Genomic DNA, 23,597 nt, shown 5'->3' on the forward strand with positions numbered 1-23,597 from the left:
TTGTTTTTTTCAGATGAGATCCTGTTCTCGGCGGTGTAGTTGTTGTGAAGGTAATGTTGAGGTAACATTTATTTTTTCAGATGAGATCCTGTTCTAGGTGGTGTAGTTGTTGTTGTGAAGGTAATGTTGAGGTAACATTTATTTTTTTCAGATGAGATCCTGTTCTAGGCGGTGTAGTTGTTGTTGTGAAGGTAATGTTGAGGTAATATTAATTTTTTTTAGATGAGATCCTGTTCTTGGCGGTGTAGTTGTTGTTGTGAAGGTAATGTTGAGGTAATATTAATTTTTTTTAGATGACATCCTGTTTTTGGCGGTGTAGTTGTTGTGAAGGTAATGTTGAGGTAATATTAATTTTTTTAGATGAGATCCTGTTCTTGGCGGTGTAGTTGTTGTTGTGAAGGTAATGTTGAGGTAATATTAATTTTTTTAGATGAGATCCTGTTCTAGGCGGTGTAGTTGTTGTTGTGAAGGTAATATTAATTTTTTTAGATGAGATCCTGTTCTAGGTGGTGTAGTTGTTGTTGTGAAGGTAATGTTGAGGTAATATTAATTTTTTTGTTAAAGTCAGAAGCGAATGCAAGAAGAATTCTACGTTTGCTTCATACTTAACGTGTGCACATGAGAGAATAGGAAGAAACAACAAAACAACAACACAATACCCTGGCAATTTTGAATCCGTGTCGTTGGCTATGACCCTTTTGCTTCCGTTTTTTTTTTGTTTCCGGTTTTTGTCATGGGGAATGATGCATGCCGGGAGATAAAGGCATCGTCGGACACATGGAAGACCCAAATAATATCAGACATGGTGTGTATTTCCTCCACTGATTTTAATAAAGATATCTCCCGCATCATCAAAAAATAATTTTTCATTGTGATTTACATTATTTGATCGCTGATCCGGAATTCAAGCCGAAGTAACTGGAAATTGCAGCATCAAATCTAAGAAGAATTCTACGTTCGCTTCTAGGCTTTGCTTATTCCATGTTAAAATATACAATATATTTTTTTTTTTAACTATCGTTTTGTCAAGTTTAGTTTCAGTTCAAAGCAGACGCGGCCAGGCTTTGTATTTTCAGATGCTTTCTAGTTTTGTAATTAGAATGCCATTCCGCAGAAGGACCTCTTAGGCTTCTCTATACACCTTAACATGGCGTTCGTTTAAAACATGGAAATTATTTTGGGTTGTTTGTAATAATTATCCCAATCAACTCAGGAGATCATGATGATCATTTTGATACGTCATACTCCACATCAGAAAGCTTCAGTAGAACTCCACAAAAAACGTGCCACACATGCGCACCTCGTCCATTTATAAATAAATAACTTATCGCACTGCGAATACAACTATAAACCCTAATAGCTTTATCTATAGCTGCCTGGTCATCTGCTTACCGACACCTCCATCCCTCCCTCCCCTCCCCTGCCTATATTACCACCCCCAGATCCTTTTGGCACCAATTATTCCCATATTGTAGCATCAACCATGGAACCGTTTTTGACCCAGGTCTCACAAACCAGATGGCTAGGGCTGACATTCAACTGAAAATTATTTGGAAAGAAATTTGTAATTTGTTCAGGGTATCAGTGATACAATAAAACAACAACTCGCCTACGATTCACGAAAGACACCGGAGGATGTGTAAGGTCCACCATCGACAAGTGCTGGCAGACCGGTCCTCCAGCTTAACAGCTATCCGAGGGACGGCACACACATTTATGGATCGCACTACCATATGAAACACGAGGATGGCAGTTTATAGCTGGGTCGGAATTTAAACCCAGGCTGGACAGCTCAAAGGTGAGTATACATGCTTGTTAAAACATGTTCGAAAGCAAAAAATACTCCGAGGAGAATCGGGATTTTCATACCCAGCCTCTAATATATACAGGAAATACAATAAAAAAAAACTTATTGGTAGTTTTCAGTCGTTATTGCGCTCATTTTTCATCATCGCCCAGAACTAAGCTGTCGGCAGAATGATCGAAACATTCGACACTCGGTCGAAGTACTGCCGGTACTTCAACCTTTTTAGTATGACCATCAAATTTGCGATATGTATTGCGAAACCACCAGATTCAGTTCAAAACATGACATCAATGAGATGAGAGTTGTGCACGTTGTTAACTTGTTACCCTTTATATGTGCCGGTTACATCAGAGCAAGAAGGGTGGTTGAGATAATTGAATAAAATTTCAAAGGCCATAACTACTCTGCCAGCAAGAGCAGTGTGGATTTCTTTTGATATACATATATATATATATATGTTTTTACAAAAGTCCGTTTTTTGTACCAAAAATACAAACAAAACTCAAAGAATGATCGAGAACACACCAGTGGACCGTGTATTGAGGCGTACACACACACCCCACCTGGTTATGCAGTTCGTGCTTTGTTTGCAAAGAAAATACAACGACAAGATTATGCAGAACAAAGCCATGATGCAGAATCTGTATTTTAAAAAGATATAGACATGGTGTTTCCAAAGGCAGTAAACCATGAGAAAGTCCACACAATACACTTGAAAGTACATAGTTATCCAGTTCCGTCAAGTCGTGGCTGACTTCCAGTGACATTGGTGATCAGATTTCTCCAAACATCCCTATCCTGCACTGCTTTCTGATGTTCTGGCAGAAACAACTTGGTTGCAGCCTTTACCCCATCCACCCGGCACATTGTAAGGTCTGCCTGTTCCTCTTCCCTCACCCATACCCAGCATGATGGACTTCTCCATACTTTCCTTTTTTGCATGCATGATGTATCCAAAGAATGACAGTTTCTGTTTAGCATTAGCACTTCTAATGTACATGGTGATCTAATTTCTTCAAGAACTGATTGGTTTGTTTTTCTTGCAGCCTATGGAATTTTTTTATATTCATTTCCAACACGACATTTGAAAACTGTCAATCTTCTTGCTGTTCTCCCCAACGGTAACCATCTATTCATTTCTCCTCCACAATCTTAGAACACAATAAGATTAAACTTTCCACCGTTTCCACGTGATCATCTCCCAATCTGAACACGTCGATCTTCTCAGTTGACAAGATTTTAGTCTTTTTCGGTTTAAATTAAAAAAACAGCTTTTTCACTTTCCTTCTTCACTGTCTGCACCAGTTTCATCAAGTCCTCTTTACTTTCTTCCAACAGAGTGGGATCATCAGCGTACTTCAGGTTGTTGATACATCTTCCTCCAATCCTGGCTCCAGACTCTATGTCATCCAAGTTTCATTTCCTCATGATGTACTCACAATACAGATTGAACAAGTAAGTGGAGAGAATGCATCCCGAGCTGTCTAACCCCTTTTCCAATTCCAAACCATTTTGTCTCTCCGTACTCTTTTCTTACTGTACCTTCTTGCTTGGTGTACAGGCTTCTTATCAGACATAGAAGGTGCTCCAACATCCCCATCTCTCTCAGTATAACCCACATCAATTCATGATCAACACAATCGAAAGCTTTACTATAATCTATAAAACAGATACACCTTCCTTTGATATCCCCTTGCTTTTTCCATGACCAAACTCAAATTTGCAATTTGATCTCTGGTACCTCTTCCTGTTCTGAAACCTGCATGCTAAATGAGTATTTCTCACTTCATGAAGTCTCCTATTCGGTGTTGAACGATCTTCAGTACTGTCTTGCAAGCAAGTGAAATCGAGCAGTTTCAGTTATTTGAACATTCTCTTGCTTCACCTTTCTTTGGAAATGGCATGTAGACGGATTGCTTCCACGTTTTAGGCCGTACAATCCCGCTCCCTATACGTGGACAGATAGCTGTTAAAAATATGATTTCCTCATCTCCAACTGCTTTAAAGAGTTATATTGGAATCTTGTCGGCACTTGGTTCTTTTACACTTGCCAGCTCTTTTGAGGCTGGCAAAACATTCATCAAAATCTATCACTCGGTTTTTGTCAATATTCTTTCTTCATAGGTTGCCATCATATTGCTATCTTGTTTATATAGTTTCAGTATTGTCCTTCCATCTTTCATTCACCTGTCAGATCTCGACCTGTTCTACTCTTATGGACCCTCGTTCTAAACCCAAACTTTCCTGTGATCTATCTGGTCTTAAAAAAAAAAATCCCCCCCCCCTTTCTCAGTTTGACTTATACTTTTGCCACAAGGAGTTCATGATCTGTCCCACATGCAGTCTGTGCCTGTCAGAGTATTGTCAGATTGCACAGCACTTCAACATCTGTTGATTAGAATGTAGTCAATCTGATTTCTTTGTTGTCCATCAGGTGAAGTCCATCTGTGCAGTTCATGTTTGGGTTGTTTGAAGGAGGTGTTTGCAATTATGAGATCATTCTCCACACAGAACTCCAGCATTCACTTCCCTGGCTTGTTTTGGATACCTAGTTCTTGCTTTCCTGTAATCCCTGGTGCTCCTGCTTCTCCATAATAATTAAAACATCTCCTTTTAAGCACCTGTTTTACCAGTTCCTGCAACTTTCCATAAAACTCCTCCACATTTTCTTCATCTGCTGTAGAAGTTAGAGCATATATCTGAATGTTGGTGGTGTTCACCCACCAACGGTGGTAATCATTATAACCTCACTGATATTAACCTACGATTGACTGGATTGCATCCCGGTACCGTCTCTGCCGTAATCTTCTTACAAATCGCTTTCACATGTTTCGTGAACACAAAATAACACTTTGTAATTGCCAGATTTAAACTGCCCCAAACCAATCCATCGAAGTTCACTCATCCCCAAATTTGCAATTCTTGTACTTTACGTCTCTCTTTTTGTTACATCTACCTTTCCCCGATTCATTCACAACATCCAGCATCTAGTGTCTGTCCTGCAAGTCTACTTTAACCTTTAAACGACTTTTATGTCCTAATTCTGACTCGGATTATGAACTTTTTCTATTCTGTATGATGTCACTGGTTGTCAGGAATGTGGAGGTGACACAGGTTTGATGGGCCAAGTGGCCTCTGCTTTGTGTATTCTCGTTCTTGGATTCCATTAACCATTTGTCAAACAATTTATTTGTAGCTGTGATTTTACTGATGGCAAACTTGTGTCCATCAATTGTTCAACAGGTTCTTATCGGTTCCTTTTCAATTACAAATTTGTGTCATATCGGTTCCTCAATTATACATGAGGGTATTTGTCCATCCCATTTCTCATCTCATATCTGACCACTTCACACATCGTTACCAAATTTATTTGGCAATAATTACTTAAACTTTTGCTTATGGCATCTAAATTTACTTCGAACTTTGACCCCATTTGGCCCAGTCAAAAGTCGACTTTTATCAAAACATTCACCATGCTGGATGACATGAAATTCCAGTAGGTTGTGTTTCGATCCCAACCATCACGAGATTGTCATCACCTCCATTTATCTCGTTCCTCACGGGATTGTTGGTTCACCTAACCAATCGCACTCCACGCCATCCCCTGTCCTTGACGGATATATCTGCTGGTAGTCAGTATTTACAATTCTACATCCAAAGAAGAGCAAAACATAAAAACCCTTGCAACTTGCTATCCCATCTTTGATAATTAAATAGATAAATTAGAACAAGGCTGATGGTGCCAATTGACCAGTGGAAGGCATAGAATGAAAGCACCTTTTTCATTTAAGGTTCATTAGTTTCAAAGTAAAAATGTAAAACAAAGTCAAAAGCAAAAAATAAAAAAATGACCGTTTTTACAGCCATTTTTCCCTGCTGTGCAGGGGTTGGCTTTTTTTGAGGCAATGTTTTTATGGCCGGATGCCCTTCCTGATGCCAACCCTGGTCGCTTCTTACGACACACGGGGATATGGTACACCTATTCTTACTGGGGCATACACCGGGACCAGTACACTGGTACTCATTTCGCCGACCTCGGAAGGATGACAGGCTGAGTCAACCCCCTGGTGTTAATTCAGCAGCCAACGGGGCTTGAACTCAGGACCCTGGGATCCCAAGCCGCCACCCTAACCACTAAGCCAACACCAGGCTAAAGTCAAAAGCAAGAATAAAATATTTACCGTAGATATTTCACATCAGCAAAGCGAGCATCATCAATGTTGAAAAGTTTTTGTTTTTTTGATAATTTACATGTCTTTTTGCATGAATGTTTTACTTTGAAGCAAAATATAGATTTTATTTATTTGTTTATTTTCACAACACTTGTATACTCCTAATTCATTATTTTTAATTCTCAATCTTCGAGTACTCTGGCAACAAAATAAAATAATCATAAAGTCAGCTATTATTTTCTTATGGACCATTGCAGAAGAGGGGACAGCACAAGTGACCCTCTGCAATGGTATCAATGTAAGGAAGCAATAGTTAAGATGAGACAAACATATTAAAGACAAAACCAAAATTGGAGTCCAGGTATTTAAAGCTTACATGGCAGTAACAATTTAAAGTTGCATTGACCGACGGCAATTTGGTGAAGATCTAATCTTCATATAATCAGATGTTACATTTCATTGCATTGTTGTTTTTGATGTGATGAATGCTTCACAATACCATTTTCACTCTGCCACTTTATCCTGTGTGTCGATGGACACATCCTCCGTTTGTTCGGTCACCTTATCTGTGCTCAACTCTGACAAGAACATACAGGAGGAAAAAAAATTAGAATGGGACATTAGTAAGCAGTCGTAAAAACCACGATATTTTGCAAGCACAACAATAAGAAAATGGATTATTCTTTTTGACCACAAAATGTTACATTCGTCCTTTTAACTCGTCCAACTCGAAATGATGAAAACAAACTGAAAAATTAATTTTTTTTTTTTAAGAATCATGAGCCATGGCAGAGTAATCAAGTAATACTATCTATTAGAGCCAGTTTGAGCAAACAGGAACTATAAATCGAACCATACAAGGTAAAATCATCTTCATTTTTTTGGCAATGCAAGGCAGTAGGTTGGTCTCACTTCAATTATTTTGACACTTGGGTGCAGGGGGAAGTAATTATATTAATTTTCGGCTACATTGACCAGTCCACAGAACATTTCTGCTGTCGTGAGAATCTCCTGCATATATAATAAGATTCTTCAGAAGACTCAACAAATCAAAGCGCTAGAAGGATGGCCGAGAGGTATGCACACTTGCCTCTAAGCTGCCTAGCCTGAGTTTGAATCCTGACCAAGCTATAAACTGTCATCTTGGGTTTCACAGGCAGGTTGTTTCATCAGTGCGTGTGCCGCCCCTCGGATGGACATTAAATGGGGAGACATCTGCGGGTATTCGTTGGTGGACATTAAAGATCTCACGGTGTTATTTGCAAAGAATAGATGAGCTATTGCCGGCACCCTGAACAAATTACAAATTCCTGCCCTGACTACTTCGTCGAACGTCGGGCCTGGCCTGCCAGTTCTTGAAAGACTTGGGCCAAAACTTCCCCTGTCCAACCCCACAAGAATGTGGGAATAATTGTGCCCATTAAAGAAGAAGAAGAAGAAGAAGAAGAAGAAGAAGAAGAAGAAGAAGGACTCACCAAGGTCACCTTCTTGCGTAACATTGGTTTTGCTCTCCCCCTCATCATCAGCAGGGGGCACTGAGACCTCAAAACCTGGTGAAGCTTCATTTTTCTATTTTAAAAAAGAAAAGCTCCATTAAAAGTTTGTAAAATACTTTTTCCAATGAGTTAGATATCCATCAAAGTAACAAAGCAGTTTAAATTATAGTTGAGAGTATTAAAACAGAGTACCTCCACAGATAAGTTTTCCTGCACTGTAAGATCACCACCAACACCCAATCCCTCTGCTGGTTCAATCAACTCTGCATTCACATTTTCAGCGTTTCCCGCAGAAGGATTTTCATTCGAACAACAGACTTCCTCTGAATCAGCAAGACGAGGCCCTGCTGAGCAATCCTCCTCAACTGGTATGTGCTCTGCCTCTTTGCCTTCAGTGATACAAGGTTTCTTTTCACATACTGTAATGTCTGTTTGCTTTGACACAATATCATCTTCTCCATCCACATTGGCACAGCGAGCCAATAGTGGTGGTTCAGCATCTTTCAAAGCATCATCACTTTGTGAGATGCCATGTTCTTGTTGCGGTAGTAAAGTCGGGTGGGAGGATACTTCATGTAGATTTGATGAGATGTTATGAACCCCCTCCATGGTTTCCTCCATGTTAGCATGGGCCAACACCTCAGGCTGTGGAACATCTAAAGAAGAAATCTCAACTGGGATGGAAGAGGACAAATCATTTTGGGTAATTGCATGTTCCAGTACAAAGGTGTTGCGGTCCCCAGGTGAACTACACCCATCAGGTGCTGCCTCGTGGTGTTCTTCTGCCTTCAAAGTTTGCACATTTGTTGGAGTTTCTTCTTCTACAGGGTTGTCACATTCTGTTTCTGCAGCACCTTCTACATCACGTTCTTCTCTTGGCATCATGGTTTCCAGTGACTGAGAGGCAGCAGAACAATCTGCTGAGTGTGACAGCAAAGTGCTGTTAATAAAAGTTGGTGCATCTGATCTTGGAGGTGATAAGTCATAGGTCTGTGGGGAAACAGAGTCTACCAAATCAGCCCAATCCCCTACAGATTGATAATCATTGCCTGGTGAGATGGAAGATATAAGTGTGGAAGGCTTGACACCAGTATCGAGTTGACTTCGCTCACAACCCTTGATAACAGGATCACGCTCAGGCAGATCCAGGTGTCGCGCTGGTTGACCTCGTAGTGTTCTTTGCTCTTTCGGTCGCATGGCTTTGGTGCTCCGGCCTCGGGGAGGCTTCATCACTGAGACAGGAACTGTCATAGTTGTTTCATCATCGCAGGCAACGGCAGCAGTCACAGCACCACCATCTGAACCTTCTGGTATGTCGTCCCGGCCTCGACCTTGATTGTGAACCGGCCGATCTGCAGGTACTGGTTGCAGCACATCCTGCTGGATGTATAGGTACACTGTATATCTAAGCAAATATATCTTATTCAAATATTACCTTTCATGAAGTCATGTTTACATTGCAGTATAAGAAAGGGGGGAGGGGGGGTCATGGGTTAAAAAAAAATGAATTGGACAAAATTGTTGCACATGTAAATGTATCGGGGAAAGCAATGATTAGGGGGCAGATGGGGAAGAGATGGCTTTATCAATGGAGTTTCAACAACTGACACATTTTATGTAGATTGGGTTAAGAATGTTATGAAGCACCCCCCCCACCCACCCCCAAGTCCTTCCCGACAATACTCATGACTTTTTTTCACATTATTTTTAAACACAAGAAAACAACTCATGGAATATACAGTATGCAGTATTTCAGAGGGATGACAAGATATCTCACTTGCTGTTGTGTAGTATTGTCTGGATTCAATCCTTAAGGCCCGGTCACACCTTGACGTTTTAGCCAACGTATGCCGATTTTTGAATTTTTTTTCTAAAACGCTGGCACACGTTGAATACGTTATGGGTAAGTTTTGATAACATTGAGAGCACGCTGGCATACGTCGTAGTACGTTGCCATACGTCGTAGTACGTTGGCTTTAAACGTTGTACTTTTTGGTTGTCCTCAAATTTTTTCATGCTTGAAATTTCACGACGTATGCCGGCGTATGACTCACACGTTCCGCTACGCTGGCCACAAGTTGTAGGCACGGTCTGCGATCGTTGACAGACATCAACACATGCTACTTGTAAGTTAATCATAAGTTGAGACACGCCGAGGTAATGTTTAGCGTACCCGAAACTTATTTCTAACCTATGATTAACGTGTTGTTGGCACGTTACGTGATCGTTGCCACACATCGACAGACGTTACTTTTAAGTTACTCATAGGCTGAAAGACGTCGGTATAATGGATCGTCCTTGCGTCAGCGTCCACGGCCACGGCCAGGACACTTATGTGCAGCATTCTTCAAACTTTTCTTCGGCATGACGAGGATGTTCACACTTCGATGTCTAGCTTGGCTTTGATTCCAATTGTCAATCGGCAGCATCTATTTAAAATAGTCGAGTTTGAGCGTTTTAACACGTTCAGAAGAAACACTTCAAATTTCCAAACCCCAGCGTCAAAAAAAAACAAAAAAAAAAAAAAAACAAAGGCGAGTGACAGCAATTTAAATCGTTCATTGTAAACAATGAAACTAGCTGAGTGGTACCGTTTAAAAGTCGTTGAGTGTAAAAAAATCCAATTGTTGAGCGCAAGCGTCTACTTTCAATAGTGGAGATGCAGCCATTTAAATCGTTGAGTGGCAGCCTATGAACCTACCCGTGGACACGTGGACGCAAGGACGATCCATCATAACCCACACCCTCCCCCTCACACCCACCTACTACTGCCAACATGAACAAACTACTACGAATACTGATACTGTTACTGATACTGATACTGTTACTGCTGACATGGACATCGACTCAAAAAGGACTCGAAAACACTGTTGGGTTCCCCTTTTATGAGCAGCATTTTTATATACCAATTCCAAAACCGCTGGGAACACGTCTTTATATGGCAGTTGTAACCTACAAACACGTTCATTTATTTTTTTTGTCGACCGGAAGACGTCATTGGAATACGTCTACATACGTCGATGTGTGTTGGGACTACGTAAAGAATTGGTTCAAAGCACGTCAAACATAAGTTAGAAATAAGTTTCGCGTAAAAAAGACATTACCGCGACGTGTTTCGACTTATGAGTAGCTTATAAGTAGCCTTTGTGGACGTGTGTAAGCGTCCACATATCGTGTGTAAAACTTATCCTCATCGCATGCGGAACGTGTGTCATACGCCGAGTACGTCCAAAAATTTTGAACATGTTCAAAATTTCTTGACGTACTCTACTTACTACGACTTATGATAGCGTATTTAGCGTTCTACTCGCGCATACCAAACTTACCCATACCGTATTCGACGTGCCCCAACGTTTTAGACACACTTTTTGTTACGTCGGCATACGCTGGCAAGATCGCCAAGGTGTGACTGCGATTTTGACCCTTCCATTTCTACGGCAGTTATGATTTGAATCGTTGTGCGTCAGCCTTTTAATAGGCTACGTCACGACATCGTCGGCGATGCGTGCAACGCGCTATGCCTGAGTTAGACTATCGTTGGGCATCGGTTGTGTAGGCCAACAACAGGTTCAGCATTCGTTGGTATAAGTTATCTGTAACACAACGAAACGTTCTGTGTCGTTACCAATGCGTTACACATAAGACCAAGTCGCTATGAATACGTCCGAATCTTAAAAAAAAAAAAAAACATCAAAAGTTCAACGTAAGCCAGTGTTTTACATACATTTTAATACGTTGCCATCGCTGGCTAAAACGTCAAGGTGTGACCGGGCCTTTAGTCAGATTAAAAAACTGTTGCTTTGATGTAATGCCAACAAAGAGAAACTGCATTTATCGAGCATACATCCACCAAGGTTAAGAAGCAAAGTCATTAGTTACATCTCTATCTTCACTGTTCAGATTGAAGATCCTATAATATCTTGAGAAAAACAAAACAAAAAACAAAACACAAGTCAGCCATAGTGAGCCGACTCTTCCAATTTGCTTTCAATCTCATCGATTAAATTTCTTGCTTTGGATGAGCTGTGCAAGTTGCACGACTTGCAGTTAGTTGGAATAATGGCACAAGTATAATGAGCCAAAAGTCACCTCTTGTTTCCTTCTACAAATAAGATTTCTATGACCCTGTTATTCAAGTATGACTGCATATCCTCAGCCAACTTCCAACACTGTGCCATCTTGATACATCCAGCCCTTCATGCCAACCTTACAATGGCCCTCCATATATATATATATATATATATATATATATATATATATATATATATATATATATATATATATATATATATTGTTGCGAATTTGGAAGCTTACTGCACTCAGCATTCAGGTCTTTATAGAACAGTTATATCGGTAAGTGTATGTTCATAGATAGAACCCGTCCCTAGTCTAATGGGAATTAAATGTTCGTGCGCTGCAGAGTTATTTTGATAGTCAGGGTTTTATTTTACATTTTTATATCACCAACAACTACAACAACACCTTCGCTCCATCCTGACGCCATAACGCTGGCAGTGGGCGGAGTTCAAGAAGACCTGGCGTCTCTCTTGCCCAATCCGGGGGATGCGAGCGAGGTTGCCGCCGGTCGGCCAATGAGCACAGCCCACGCAGGACAATGTTGCATTCCCTGTTTGAGGGGCGGTCCGCCGTGGCGGCCGCCATGCCCCCCGGTCCAATCAGCAGACTTGGCGCCCCTTTTGGCCAATCACGGAGCAACGAGCGCATTTTGCATGCCAAAACCGTCCAGTGAGCAAGAGCGGGTCCATGGCAGGCGGCTCCTCCCTTTGGAGAGCGGGTGAATAATTTGGCACGATCCGACAGGAGGGATCTGAGTGGAGTTGGTTTTTGGTCGGTCGGATCGCCTGACCTTGTCTGCTGGCGCTCGCTGCTTCGTCCGCGCTCGCGCTGGTTGGCGTCCGCCCTTCATTCTCCATCCCAGGCACTCGGGGTGGCATCGTGGTTGTCCGGTCGAGAGAGAGGAGTTTGGTCCCGTGTGCTTGAGCGCGTATTTGGTCTGGTCTGAGTCTGGCTGCACCCCGCGCATCCGAGGCGTCTCGTCCGGCGCAGTACGACAAGCGATTGGCCAACTCAACACGGGAGGTCACCTCGTCTCGCCTCCTCTGGATTCGGCTGCCCTGGTCTGTCCTTTGGCGACCGGAGCTCCGGGAAGGGGTGGAGGTCCAGCCGCATGCTCGCGGCCAGGTAGCCAACCGTTCTGACTCCCAGCCGAACTATCCTCCTCAGCTGGAGAGCCGAATAAAGACCATTGAGATCCATCTTCTTTTGGGTGTGTGCGTGTGCGTGTCCTTGGGCCCCGTCTGTAAGTAGGAATTGTTAAGTGCTCTTTGCTGTACATTATTTGCATTGCTTAGTCGGTTTAAAGTTGCTCTTTGTGTGTTCCCTCCCTGCCTCTTGTAAATAAATATCCCTATTGTTCAATGTTTCAGCTCGTCCTTGTCCTTTCTTTCATTGGCTCGCCACGGTGAATGTTGGTGGATTAAAAAGGCCGTTGCTGCCGTAGTTGTGCATTTGGACCGACAGGACCTCGGTTACCATCCGCTCGGGTAACGCACGGGTCGAGCATGGTAATGGCTCGTCCCGTTCGAGCTCCGTCGAGGGTGTGAATTCCTCGGTAGCTCGCCACGTGGGCCTCTAGGTATTTTGAAGTTTGGCAAATAACCCTGTCCCACGCGGTTGAATTATTGACGATTCACGGTCCTGCAAGGGACCCGTATCTTCGGAGTTATCGGAAAGGTACGATCTAGCTTCTGGGTTTTCGGTGGAGCCGACTCTACTGCTCCATCTAGCAGTCGTGCTTGCCGCAGATACCCGGCCCACAACAATATATCTGTGACTTCATCTTGGTATCAATCCTCCTCTCCCCATGATCAAACCTAGAAATTTTCCATGCACATTTTTAAGGCATAACACACTGGATGAGACATACCTCTGAAGATGGTGCTGGTGTGTCATCTCGCCATCTCTCATCATGCATGCTTCAATGCAGGAGGTTTAAACGACAGACAGACATTCATAGAGTCAGTAAGGATTCTAGGAGTGCATCACAAACCCACCAGTAAAAACCCAAGGTGTAGCGGTAAGGAGAGGGGCATCGATAATTATGGATGCAGGTACAGCTATCAGGGAGGAGGGAGAGCAGGGGAAAATAATGGTGGACGATGAGAGTAGCAAATACTGTAAGTTTGATGAGTAATTGTTTTATTGCAGTTTTTGGCCCCTGTGGGGGAAAGAGAGATCCTCATGTGGAATAAACCTAGTTATTTTGTAGTAGTGTTTCGATAAGTGTCTGAAGTCTATGTGAGCACAAATGCATTGTGCGTGTATCGATAGCTATACGATAAATGTTCTTTTCAGCTTCTGTACCCTGGTCTGCATTCATTTCCTCCGCACACACAGAGCGTACAACACGCTCCACAATTGCCGGCTCCATGCTTACTGTTCAGCAAACGCCTACTCCCTGCACTCCACAGACCAGTCACACTCCCTGTGCTCCACACAACAGTTACACTTCCCTGAAACCACCTCAAACTAGCTCGTGGCCACCGAATAAAGGATTGCATGACAGGTGGCTACATTTACATTCAATGTACAAATCAAAATTCACTGGTTGCAAAAGTATTCAGCCCCTTCGGTCAGTATTTGGTGGAAGCACCTTTTGCAGCAATGACTGCGATGAGGCTTTTTGGGTAGGTCTCTACCAGCTATGCACAGTGAAATGGTGAAATTTTGCCCATTCTTCACGTGAAAATTGCTCTAGTTCTGCCAAGTTTGATGGGGATCGTCGATGGACTGCAATCTTCACGTCTCACCATCAATGTTCAACTGGGTTCAAGGCAGGACTTTGACTGCGCCACTCAAGAACATATATTTTCTTCTTACTCAGCCACTCCAGTATGACTTTATCTTTGTGCTTCAGATCATTGTTCTGCTGAAATGTGAATCTCCTACCCAGTTTCAGATTCATGGCCGACTGAAGCAGGTTTTCATCGAGGATTCTCTCTACTTTTCACCGTCCATTGTCCCTTCTATCCTGACAAGCTGGTCAACCCCTGATGATGAAAAATCAGCCCCATGCTTGACAGTTGGGGATGGTGTTGGCTGGGTGATGTACAGTGTTAGGCTTGCGCCAGACTTAATGCTTTGAATTTAAACCAAAAAGTTTAATTTTTGTCTCGTCTGACCACAAAACCTTTCTCCACGTGCCTGCAGTATCATTAAGATGCTTTTTCGCAAACTCAATAGGAGCTTTTAGGCGTGTCTTTTTCAGTATTGGCTTCTTTCTTGCCACCTGTCCAGAGGCCGGCTTTATGAAGGGAACGGGATCTTGTTGATTGATGAACACTGACCCCCATCTTGGACATCGAGCCTTGCAGATCTTTCAGTCATTGTATTTACAGTGACATCCCAAACCAGTTTCCTGCTTGCTCGGCTGCTGAGTTTGGATGGGTGACCTGATCTGGGTCGTCTGGGTGGTAGGATACATCTTCCACTTCTTAATCATGGACTTCTCCGTACTCAAACGGATAATGAAATCTTCTTATAACCCTCTCCTGAACGATGTTTCTCCACCACTTTATGTCTGACTTCTTTGGAAAGCTCCTTGTTCTTCCTGTTTGCCTTGTTGGTTGACAAAGTGAGTTACTTACGTAAGGAGTTTTAAGGTGCAAGTGGGGGAGGTTATTTTTTAAGTTGAACAACTGATTACATACAGGTGAAACCGATTACACTTATTTTGCAACTTTTTAAACAAATAATTTGCTACTGAAGTGATTTTGGGATAATTAGACAAAGAGTTTGAAGACTTATGCAACTGAGAATCATCTAATTTTCTCTGTTAATCGAACTTGTTCACATTTTATGTGCATTTTTCAACTTTATCACTTTGGAGTAGTTTGTGAAGACTCTATATATCAAGTTTGATTTGAAAGCATCATGAAATAAGCTCAGGTGGCATCAAAATGTGAAAACATTGGAAGGGGGTAAATACTTTTGACTTTTGCAGGCTTGCACAAACCTACGTACAAATATGCATGTATATACAGTATATACATATTAAAAAAAAAAATAAAAAAATAAAAAAAAAAAAGACACCTCCCACACTCCTCTAGCCAAAGAAGCTGCAGAAAGCAACCCAAGAAGGCTTACGCAAGGTAAGCGCTTTTCTGTTTCGAACCCCTTCCCAGGGTTCCTCCACAACAAAAAGATGTTCACACATTGTACATACATGAGAATCCCAATGCTACACACCCCCTCAGCTACTGGACCAGTTTCATGAGGGGGTGTGTAGCATTGTGATTCTCATGTGTAAACATCTTTATAGTTGTGGAGGAACTCTCGGAAGGGTTCGAAACAGCAAAGCGCTTACCTTGTGTAGGCCTATTTGGATTGCTTTATGCAGCTTCTTCAGCGAGAGGAGTGTGGGAGGTGTCAATTATTTATATAATCCTAGCCACCTGGGTTTAGTTGATTAGGTGAGAGCTGTTTGGGTATTCCCTTCATTCACAGATGAGAGATGTGGGTGGACCGATATATATATATATATATATATATATATATATATATATATATATATATATATATATATATATATATATATATATATATATCCATCTATCGGGACCATACTCTGCGCAGAGCATTGGTGCTGCCGAAGCAGTCTCCTTGGCTATTGGGCACAATTCTGGACGGGTCACCACTCCGACACAGGATACCAACATACTGGCACTCATTTTGCCGACCTCGGAAGGATGACAGGCAGAGCAACCTCACCTGGTATTAATTAAGCATCTGAGTGGGATTTGAACTCAGGATTCTAGGGATCCCAGGCCCACCACCTTAACCATCAAGTCAACACAAGGCACATATATATGTAGTTAAAATTGGAATGGCTAGCTTAAAATAGTACAATGAAAAAGAGAGAAAAGCATTTTGATTAAAAAACAAAAACATACCAAACTTGTGATGGTTACTCTTTTATCATCATCAAAAATGCAGGATCATACAATGCCAATTATCAATGCACCGGCTAATGACTGGGGGGCATTCCATTGGGGTTATTGGAAGAAAAAAAAAAAACCCAAAAACATTTGCTCCAACAATGTAGAACATAAATTAGATTACAAACTGCCAGACAGAATAAAAACAATGACCTCACACCTTTGAGCAAATGTGAGCTTGGGATAAGATTCAGTGCAATTTACCAAAGTCAAAGCCAAAGTACTACTAAACTGCAGGTTCATGTTCCGATTCGTGTTCAAAATATAACATTCAATTGAAATTAAGTGAGTTCCTCGATCACAGAGCAATGTCTGCAGACAGAGTGAGACAATTCGATTCGCGGGGTAACAACACAGGCTCCTATCTACTGTAAGTGGACGAAGTGTGTGTGAGTGTGTGTGTGCATGCGCGTGCACGTGCGCACGTGTGTGTGTGCGTGCGCTACTTGAGCTTTCTGATGTGGAGTGCGATACAAAATGATCGTCATGACCTCCTGAGTTCATTCAACTAATTAACAGCAAACAACCCGGAAGAATTCCCACGTTTTAAACGCACACCATGTTGAGGCCTAAAGAACAGCTTAATATGTCCTTCCACGGCATGGAAGGAAATTCTAAATACAAAAGAAATAAAACAATGATAACATTGTAACAAAGAATATATTATTTAATATTAATAATGTCAATAAACAAAATAACCGTATAATTTGGCAATAATAATAACGAACGTATAACCTCCAACCGGGCCCAAGCACATCTAGGGTTGGTGAAAGACGAGCTAATGCTACAGCAGTACAGCAGGCAGGTATGCTACAAGGCAGTGAAGACTAATGAGAAATTTGGTCCAACGGACCAACAGGCCCACTAGCATATCAAAATGCCCAGGAAAATGAAAGAAAGCCACCTGTAATCACGATTACGTCCTGCAGGATTTTGGAGCTGTGGGCGACTCATGAAGGCCCCGAGGTTGTGAGGACGTGGGGAACGAGGCTTATCTGTTAGACACGATGGCAAGTGCGGTGTACATCAAGAAAGATCAAGAAAAGGCAGTTGTCAAATGTAAAAAAAAAAACACACAAAACAGAATTAAGTGAATAAACAACATGCAGATGCTCAAAAAATGTTTTTTTAATGACATGTAAAGGAAGCATGCACACAAACAAACAAACAAACAAAAATTCTAACTGAAATGGTTACAATATTAAAACATGCATGGAAGGGAATTGGAACACCCCTTTTGCATTTGTGATTCCTGTACATACTTGCCACGTCTGCATGTCGTTTGTGTATCGTACTCATGGGCAAAGTTTTATGGGTAAATGAGGAGATTTAGCGCAGAGAGCCCACACATCTCCAAGATTTGGTTTTACCTTCTCCTCAACTCCAATTTATGCTCGTCATCATTTCATTATGCCCCATGGTTTTACGTCCCCCCCCTGGGGGCTCAGTAGACTGCTGCAAGGTACATGGACCCGATACCTCCACGGAAAGACACTCGGCCAGGTGAGGCATGCCTCCGCTCAAGCCTTTAAGAGATGACGCTTTAGAGGAGGTTTGAGTGGCTGTACCATCGGTTCGACGGGAGTATCTTTTGCCCATACTCTGCGCACCTCAGTCTCGGTTATGGCTCGGCCTCCAGGATGATGATTGCCACAGTGACAACCGCACCTGGAGCCCTGGACCAGAGGCTTTCAGCAGAGTGGACCCCACAATGGTGCACACACCCAAAGCTGCATAATTTCCCCCCCCCCCCCACCTGAATCAAGTTTCTTTTTCCCCTGTGCTGTTACTTTTCCCTGCCACTCCCCATTACTCTCTGGCTGTAAACAGATACAAGTGAGATGTGGGGTGTTGGGGGGGGGGGAGGGGGTGGGGACACCAACAGCAGTTGAAGGCCAAGATAGAGGCAGACTTAAACAAACAATGGGTGTGAGGAGGATTGAGGGGCAGAAGAGGATGCATGGGGTGAAAAAAATGGATGGAAGGAAACTGAGGAGAGGAAACACTCAGTTTAGAAAATTAGTTATGCAGTAAAGGCTGTGTTATCCGGTAATTTACAAGCCAGCACATTTTACCAACCGGCACCGGAGGGATGTCAACTAAGTCGTTTACACACGACCACACAGCTGACTCACTGATTATCCCATTAAAACAGAAGAAAAAAAAAAAAGAAAACACGCGCGATACAGAGTCGACTCGGCCTCGACTGTGAAAACGAGGCTTTTCTCTCGGCAACCTGTCACAGCTTCGTGGTTCAAGAGCCACGTCCATCCGTTGTAAATCCACACCATCGAAGGTGCAACAAAAATCGACTGGCTTCACAAAACCTCAGGCATTCACTTCCTCGTTTTGAAAACTCAGTGATGTTTCCCCGAGTCAAAATGCAACGTACCAAAAAAAACAAAAACCAGGAACAAATGCATGTCCGAATTGTCGCCACGACGCATCTGGCTCCTCCTAATGACCAATCACAAGGTCGCAAATCTTGGGTCGAACATGTAAAAAGAAGAAGTTCCATTTCCAAAGCATCATGGCTTCTGTTACTCCATCGAGCAGTGCTGGTGGGGAGAGGACGAAGAAGAGGATTGTTCTCACAATCAACTACGAGATTGACATTTGTAGGAGACTGGAGAAGGGAGAGACTAGAAATGCATTGATGTGAGAGTACAACGTCGGATCATCAACCATCTCTGATATCAAGGTCCAGAAGGACAAGTTATTAGAATTTTACACCAAGTCAGAGACAGATAAAGCTGCCAGAATGTCCGACTCTACGCAAGCCAAAGACGGAGTATCTAGAGAAAGTTCTGTACGAATGGTTTGCTTTCAAGTGTTTGGAGGGAACGCCACTCTCAGGACTGATGTTAAGTGAGAAGGCAAATTTCCAGTATGGCGACGCAAGTGACGATAATCCACTTCAAAGTTTGACCGAAGCAGAAATTGAAAAGTGGTGTGAAGTGGACCGAGATGTTGAAGTGGACCGAGATGTTGAAGTGGACCGAGATGTTGAAGTGACCTGTGTTATGACCGTCTCCGAAATCAGACGGTGTTGTTAATCCACAGAAGGAAGTTGAACAACAAGAAGACGACTCAGAAGAACAGACTTTTCAACTGAACATATCACTTGGGCTTATGATGGTAAAGGTTTTGGCTTACATCACCCAGGAAGTGATGCAGCTACACCTCAACAACAAGAACATTTCATAAGGAGGAGGAGGCAAGAAACAATGCAGCAGTCCAACATAAGGAAATGGTTCGATAAAGCCTCTGGAGTTCAACAACATGAGCCCGATGAGTCTGAAAAAGTTGAAGTTCACACTTTTGATCGTCCATCAACTTCAAAAGACTCATTTATGCTCTCTAATACAGGTACGTTATTGTTTTACATAATTCAATGGTAATTACCTCTAAACTATACTGTAATAATGTTATTATTACCTCCACCACCAAAGGTGAAGGAGGTTACGTTTTCACCCCTGTCTGCAGGATATCTCAAAGTTGTGGACGGATCCGGATGAAACTTGGTCGGCAGGTTGGGTGTGTGACCACAGCGAATTGATTTGATTTTGGTGAAGATCTGAATCTGGATACGGATACGAGAATTATTTAATTTTTAGATCCTCGTGGAGGATCTCCAAGTCTTACTCACGTTGTTGTTCTTCATCTTCTTCTTGTGGACTTTTTTGTTTCACAACCTACAGTTTTCATCGAAACTTCCTGAAACTTGGCGTATATATGTAAAAATACCCTGTGCAGACAGTAACCATCTCCGATTTTGAAAATTCCTCCAAAAAAAAAAAGTTATGACGTCAAAATATCTCCGCTAATGGAAATCGCCTAAAAAATTATCTCCGAAACTTGGCAAGTTTTTTGAATTCTGTTTGAGGGAATCGAACGGGGCATTAGCAGAGATGAATTACCACACACATGATGCATCACTATGACGTCATATCAATTTTTATGATGTCATTCCTATTTTTTGACATTTTTTGTTTCACAATCCAGAGTTTTCATCGGATCTTCGTGAAACTTGCCATGTATATGCAGAAAGCCCACGCACAGGCAGTAACCATCTCCGATTTTGGAAATTCTTCCTAGAAAAAAAAAGTTGACGTCATAATATCGCCGCTAATGGAAATCGCCTATACCATTATCTCCGAAACCGGGCAAGCTGTTTGAATTTTGTTTGCGGGAATCAAGCCGGGCATTAGCACAGATAATTTATCGCAAACCTGATACATCACAATGACGTCATATTCGTTTTTATGACGTCATCATTAAACGGACGAGGATCTTTAGCTCATTCGAGCTTGTTAAAGTAATTCTTCATCATTGAGAGATGGGGCGAAAAACAATACATAGCATCATACTTTTCAAAATATTATTGGGCCCGATTATGTTCCACTGGATCAGGCATTGCGAAGCGGGAGGTGTGCACTCGACTGAGTGCCCTGCTCGTTTAATCTATTTTTCACAGGCAAAGTTTCATAAGTTGCTCTTTTGTACAATTTTTATGTAAGATTTAGATAACTGGTATATTTAATTAACCGGCAGGGGCAAAGTCCCATGGGTGCCGGATAACACAGCTTTTACTGTACATGTACTTGAATTCACCGTTTTATCATCGAATTGCTTTCATCTGATGAGAAGATGCCATATTTGTTCTGCAGTCTTGGTATCTGACTGTTAGTTTTGAACAACAACGAAGCCCCGCTCACTGCGGTCAATCGGCTTTCGGCTATCTTGGGGGCAGAGCCCCCGGTGTGGGCATCACTTTGTAACGGGTCGTGCTCGAGTTACAAGAAGTTTGAAAACTTGGAGGAATGCACAAAAATAATCGAGGTTGATGGAAACACTGCAGTTGGAGAGCATGATTGGATCTACTCATGGAGAAAATAACACGTGTTGAAACTGCAAAGTACCATGCCAGCCAAACCTGCAAGGCGGAACCTTACGCCAAAGAGCCGCTTTCGGTTTCCTGAGAAAGCAAAAAGGAGATTATTCTGGAAGCAAAAGGCCTCACTCGGTTCTTACTCACCTGTGTGATCCTGCAAATACCAGCTCTGGGAAAAAAATTAAAAAAATAATAAAAAAAAAAGAGCAAGGAAATCACACAAGGACGACTGTCAATGATTGACAAGTTTACACTTACCTTGGTAAACATTTCCATCTGCATTATCAGTTTCAGCTCCACCTGCAGTTTCTCTAAACCTGCCCCGCAGAGAAGGATATGGAAGGGACGTGGAAGAGAAAGCACGAGAAGTAAATAAATTTTTAAAAACAACAAAAACAACGATGCACTCCTTTTCCCTCAAATCTGTACGCGAGTTCAACAAGGACGTGTTGGCAAACCGGAGAAGATAAAACTACACTCAAGCCAAGCTTACATGTTCTCCGACTTGTTGGCGTCCCACTCACGGCGCCACTCGCCCGCCGCATTGCGATGCCTGCTTAGGCGCTCGCGGTCAATAACTTCGCGCTCGTGTTTCCAGCGGGCATATTCAACACGCTCACGTCCCGTCATGGACAACTGCATGTGCATCTCACTGGACATGCCATCGCTACGTGCCCATCCATCCTGAAAAACGACGACATGTCACATCATCGCAAGCATTGTACTCATCTTGAAATGAAACAACTTTGAAGCCTCATAAAAAAATTTTTACGTACAAGTCTTATATGTGAAGTGCAGAGTGTACCACACAAAGGTGCAGGACATTGTTCCGCTGAAATAGTGCTGCACGGCGGCAGTGGCCTCCGTAGCCCCCCTGAGATGTTCGAAAATGTGTGGAGGGAAAACGAGTACCATTGTGACTTGGTCCGCGATACAAATGGTGCACATGTCCATTGTTTACTCCAATGTACCCAAATTATATGTACCCACATACCAAATTAAACGCTCAAGCAGACCAACTCTGAGCTGGGTGAATATTCCTCCGTTTCATGATTCAATAAAAATTTAGAAGGCTTCAAAGTAGTTTCATTTCAATGTGGACACATTGTATATTTGGTTCTTATTTAACAAGAGCTTGCAATACATTAATCATACTAAATATGATTTGGCTTGGTGTGTATTTGCATTCCTAAAGGAGGGTTTTTAGGGGGGGGGGGACAAATTATTTATGCAAATATGTATCGTGTAGCGCTGCTCCTGGTGGTGGAGTGTAGAACAAGTCCCAGTGGTTTACACTATCAGTAAGTTGGTGGACTTACTGATCCGTAGACTTCCAAGTTAGGGATGGCATGGACACTCCAGAAGTTTGATTACAACCACAATGCTCAAAAATTAAAAAATTAAAATAAAAAAATTCAACCAAGATAAAAACTTATCAACCGAAATAGTACCGAGCAGTTGTCAACAGAGAATTTCACGTTCAATGACACCAATCAAACTTTTGGACAACACAGTTTAGAACGACGAAATTGACCGAATCAAAATAGCTTCAAACACAAATCGACTGCATTTTTATAGTGGGAAGGTCCGTGACGACTGAAAATTTTCACAAAACTGGAAAGGACGACACGAAAAGCAAGCAAAACCGTTTCACGACACACAGCAATATGAAGTGAAATTCGGGTGGGCAGGACCGCACCCATCTATCAAGATTGTGGGAGCGGGGCAGAGGTAACACGGGACCAATCGTGCCTAAAATGGCTGTGGGTGATGGCGTAATACGACGTGCAGTACGACAGCAACAACACAAAACCACTTTTAAACACACGTATTGTTAATGGTGGCATACACTATTATGTCGTCCAGCAACCATCGTTGCCGGACGTACGATAATAACGTATACATACAAAACCGAAAAACATGGCTGCTGAAGCCTCGGTCCAGGTGAAGCCTCGGTCGACTCATGGGAGTACGTCTATTGATTACGTATTGTTTTACCGTGAGTTGGGCCGTGAGTACGTCGACCAATTATGGATCATTTAACCGTGACTACGTCTATTATTATGTACCTTTCAGACCCCTATGACGTTTAAACCCTTTAGAATCCTTAGACCCTTTCAGCCCTTCACATTTCATCGGCCGAGACCCCCCCCTTTATATACCACTTCAGACCCCTTTATATACCACTTCAGACCCCTTTATATACCACTT

At 42.4% G+C, this 23,597-nt stretch overlaps 1 protein-coding gene across 1 annotated transcript in view; it reads right to left on the reverse strand.

Annotated features, from left to right (window-relative positions):
- Positions 1 to 2,315: 2,315 nt before the first annotated feature.
- Positions 2,316 to 23,597, reverse strand: part of LOC147013908 (uncharacterized) — a 53,826-nt gene continuing 32,544 nt past the window's right edge. Inside the window, exons 8-15 of the mRNA XM_085851235.1 lie at positions 21,880 to 22,070; positions 21,645 to 21,703; positions 21,429 to 21,470; positions 17,397 to 17,487; positions 13,423 to 13,471; positions 7,668 to 8,855; positions 7,455 to 7,548; positions 2,316 to 6,557 (exon numbers count right to left, since the gene is read on the reverse strand). Coding sequence (XP_085707361.1) covers positions 6,484 to 6,557; positions 7,455 to 7,548; positions 7,668 to 8,855; positions 13,423 to 13,471; positions 17,397 to 17,487; positions 21,429 to 21,470; positions 21,645 to 21,703; positions 21,880 to 22,070 — 1,788 coding nt within the window. The 3' untranslated portion in view covers positions 2,316 to 6,483. The remainder of the gene's footprint in view (positions 6,558 to 7,454; positions 7,549 to 7,667; positions 8,856 to 13,422; positions 13,472 to 17,396; positions 17,488 to 21,428; positions 21,471 to 21,644; positions 21,704 to 21,879; positions 22,071 to 23,597) is intronic.

This window comes from Eptatretus burgeri, chromosome 13, assembly GCF_056783735.1.
Source record: "Eptatretus burgeri isolate ZD-2024b chromosome 13, Ebu_testis_v1, whole genome shotgun sequence".
Lineage (NCBI taxonomy): Eukaryota > Metazoa > Chordata > Myxini > Myxiniformes > Myxinidae > Eptatretus > Eptatretus burgeri.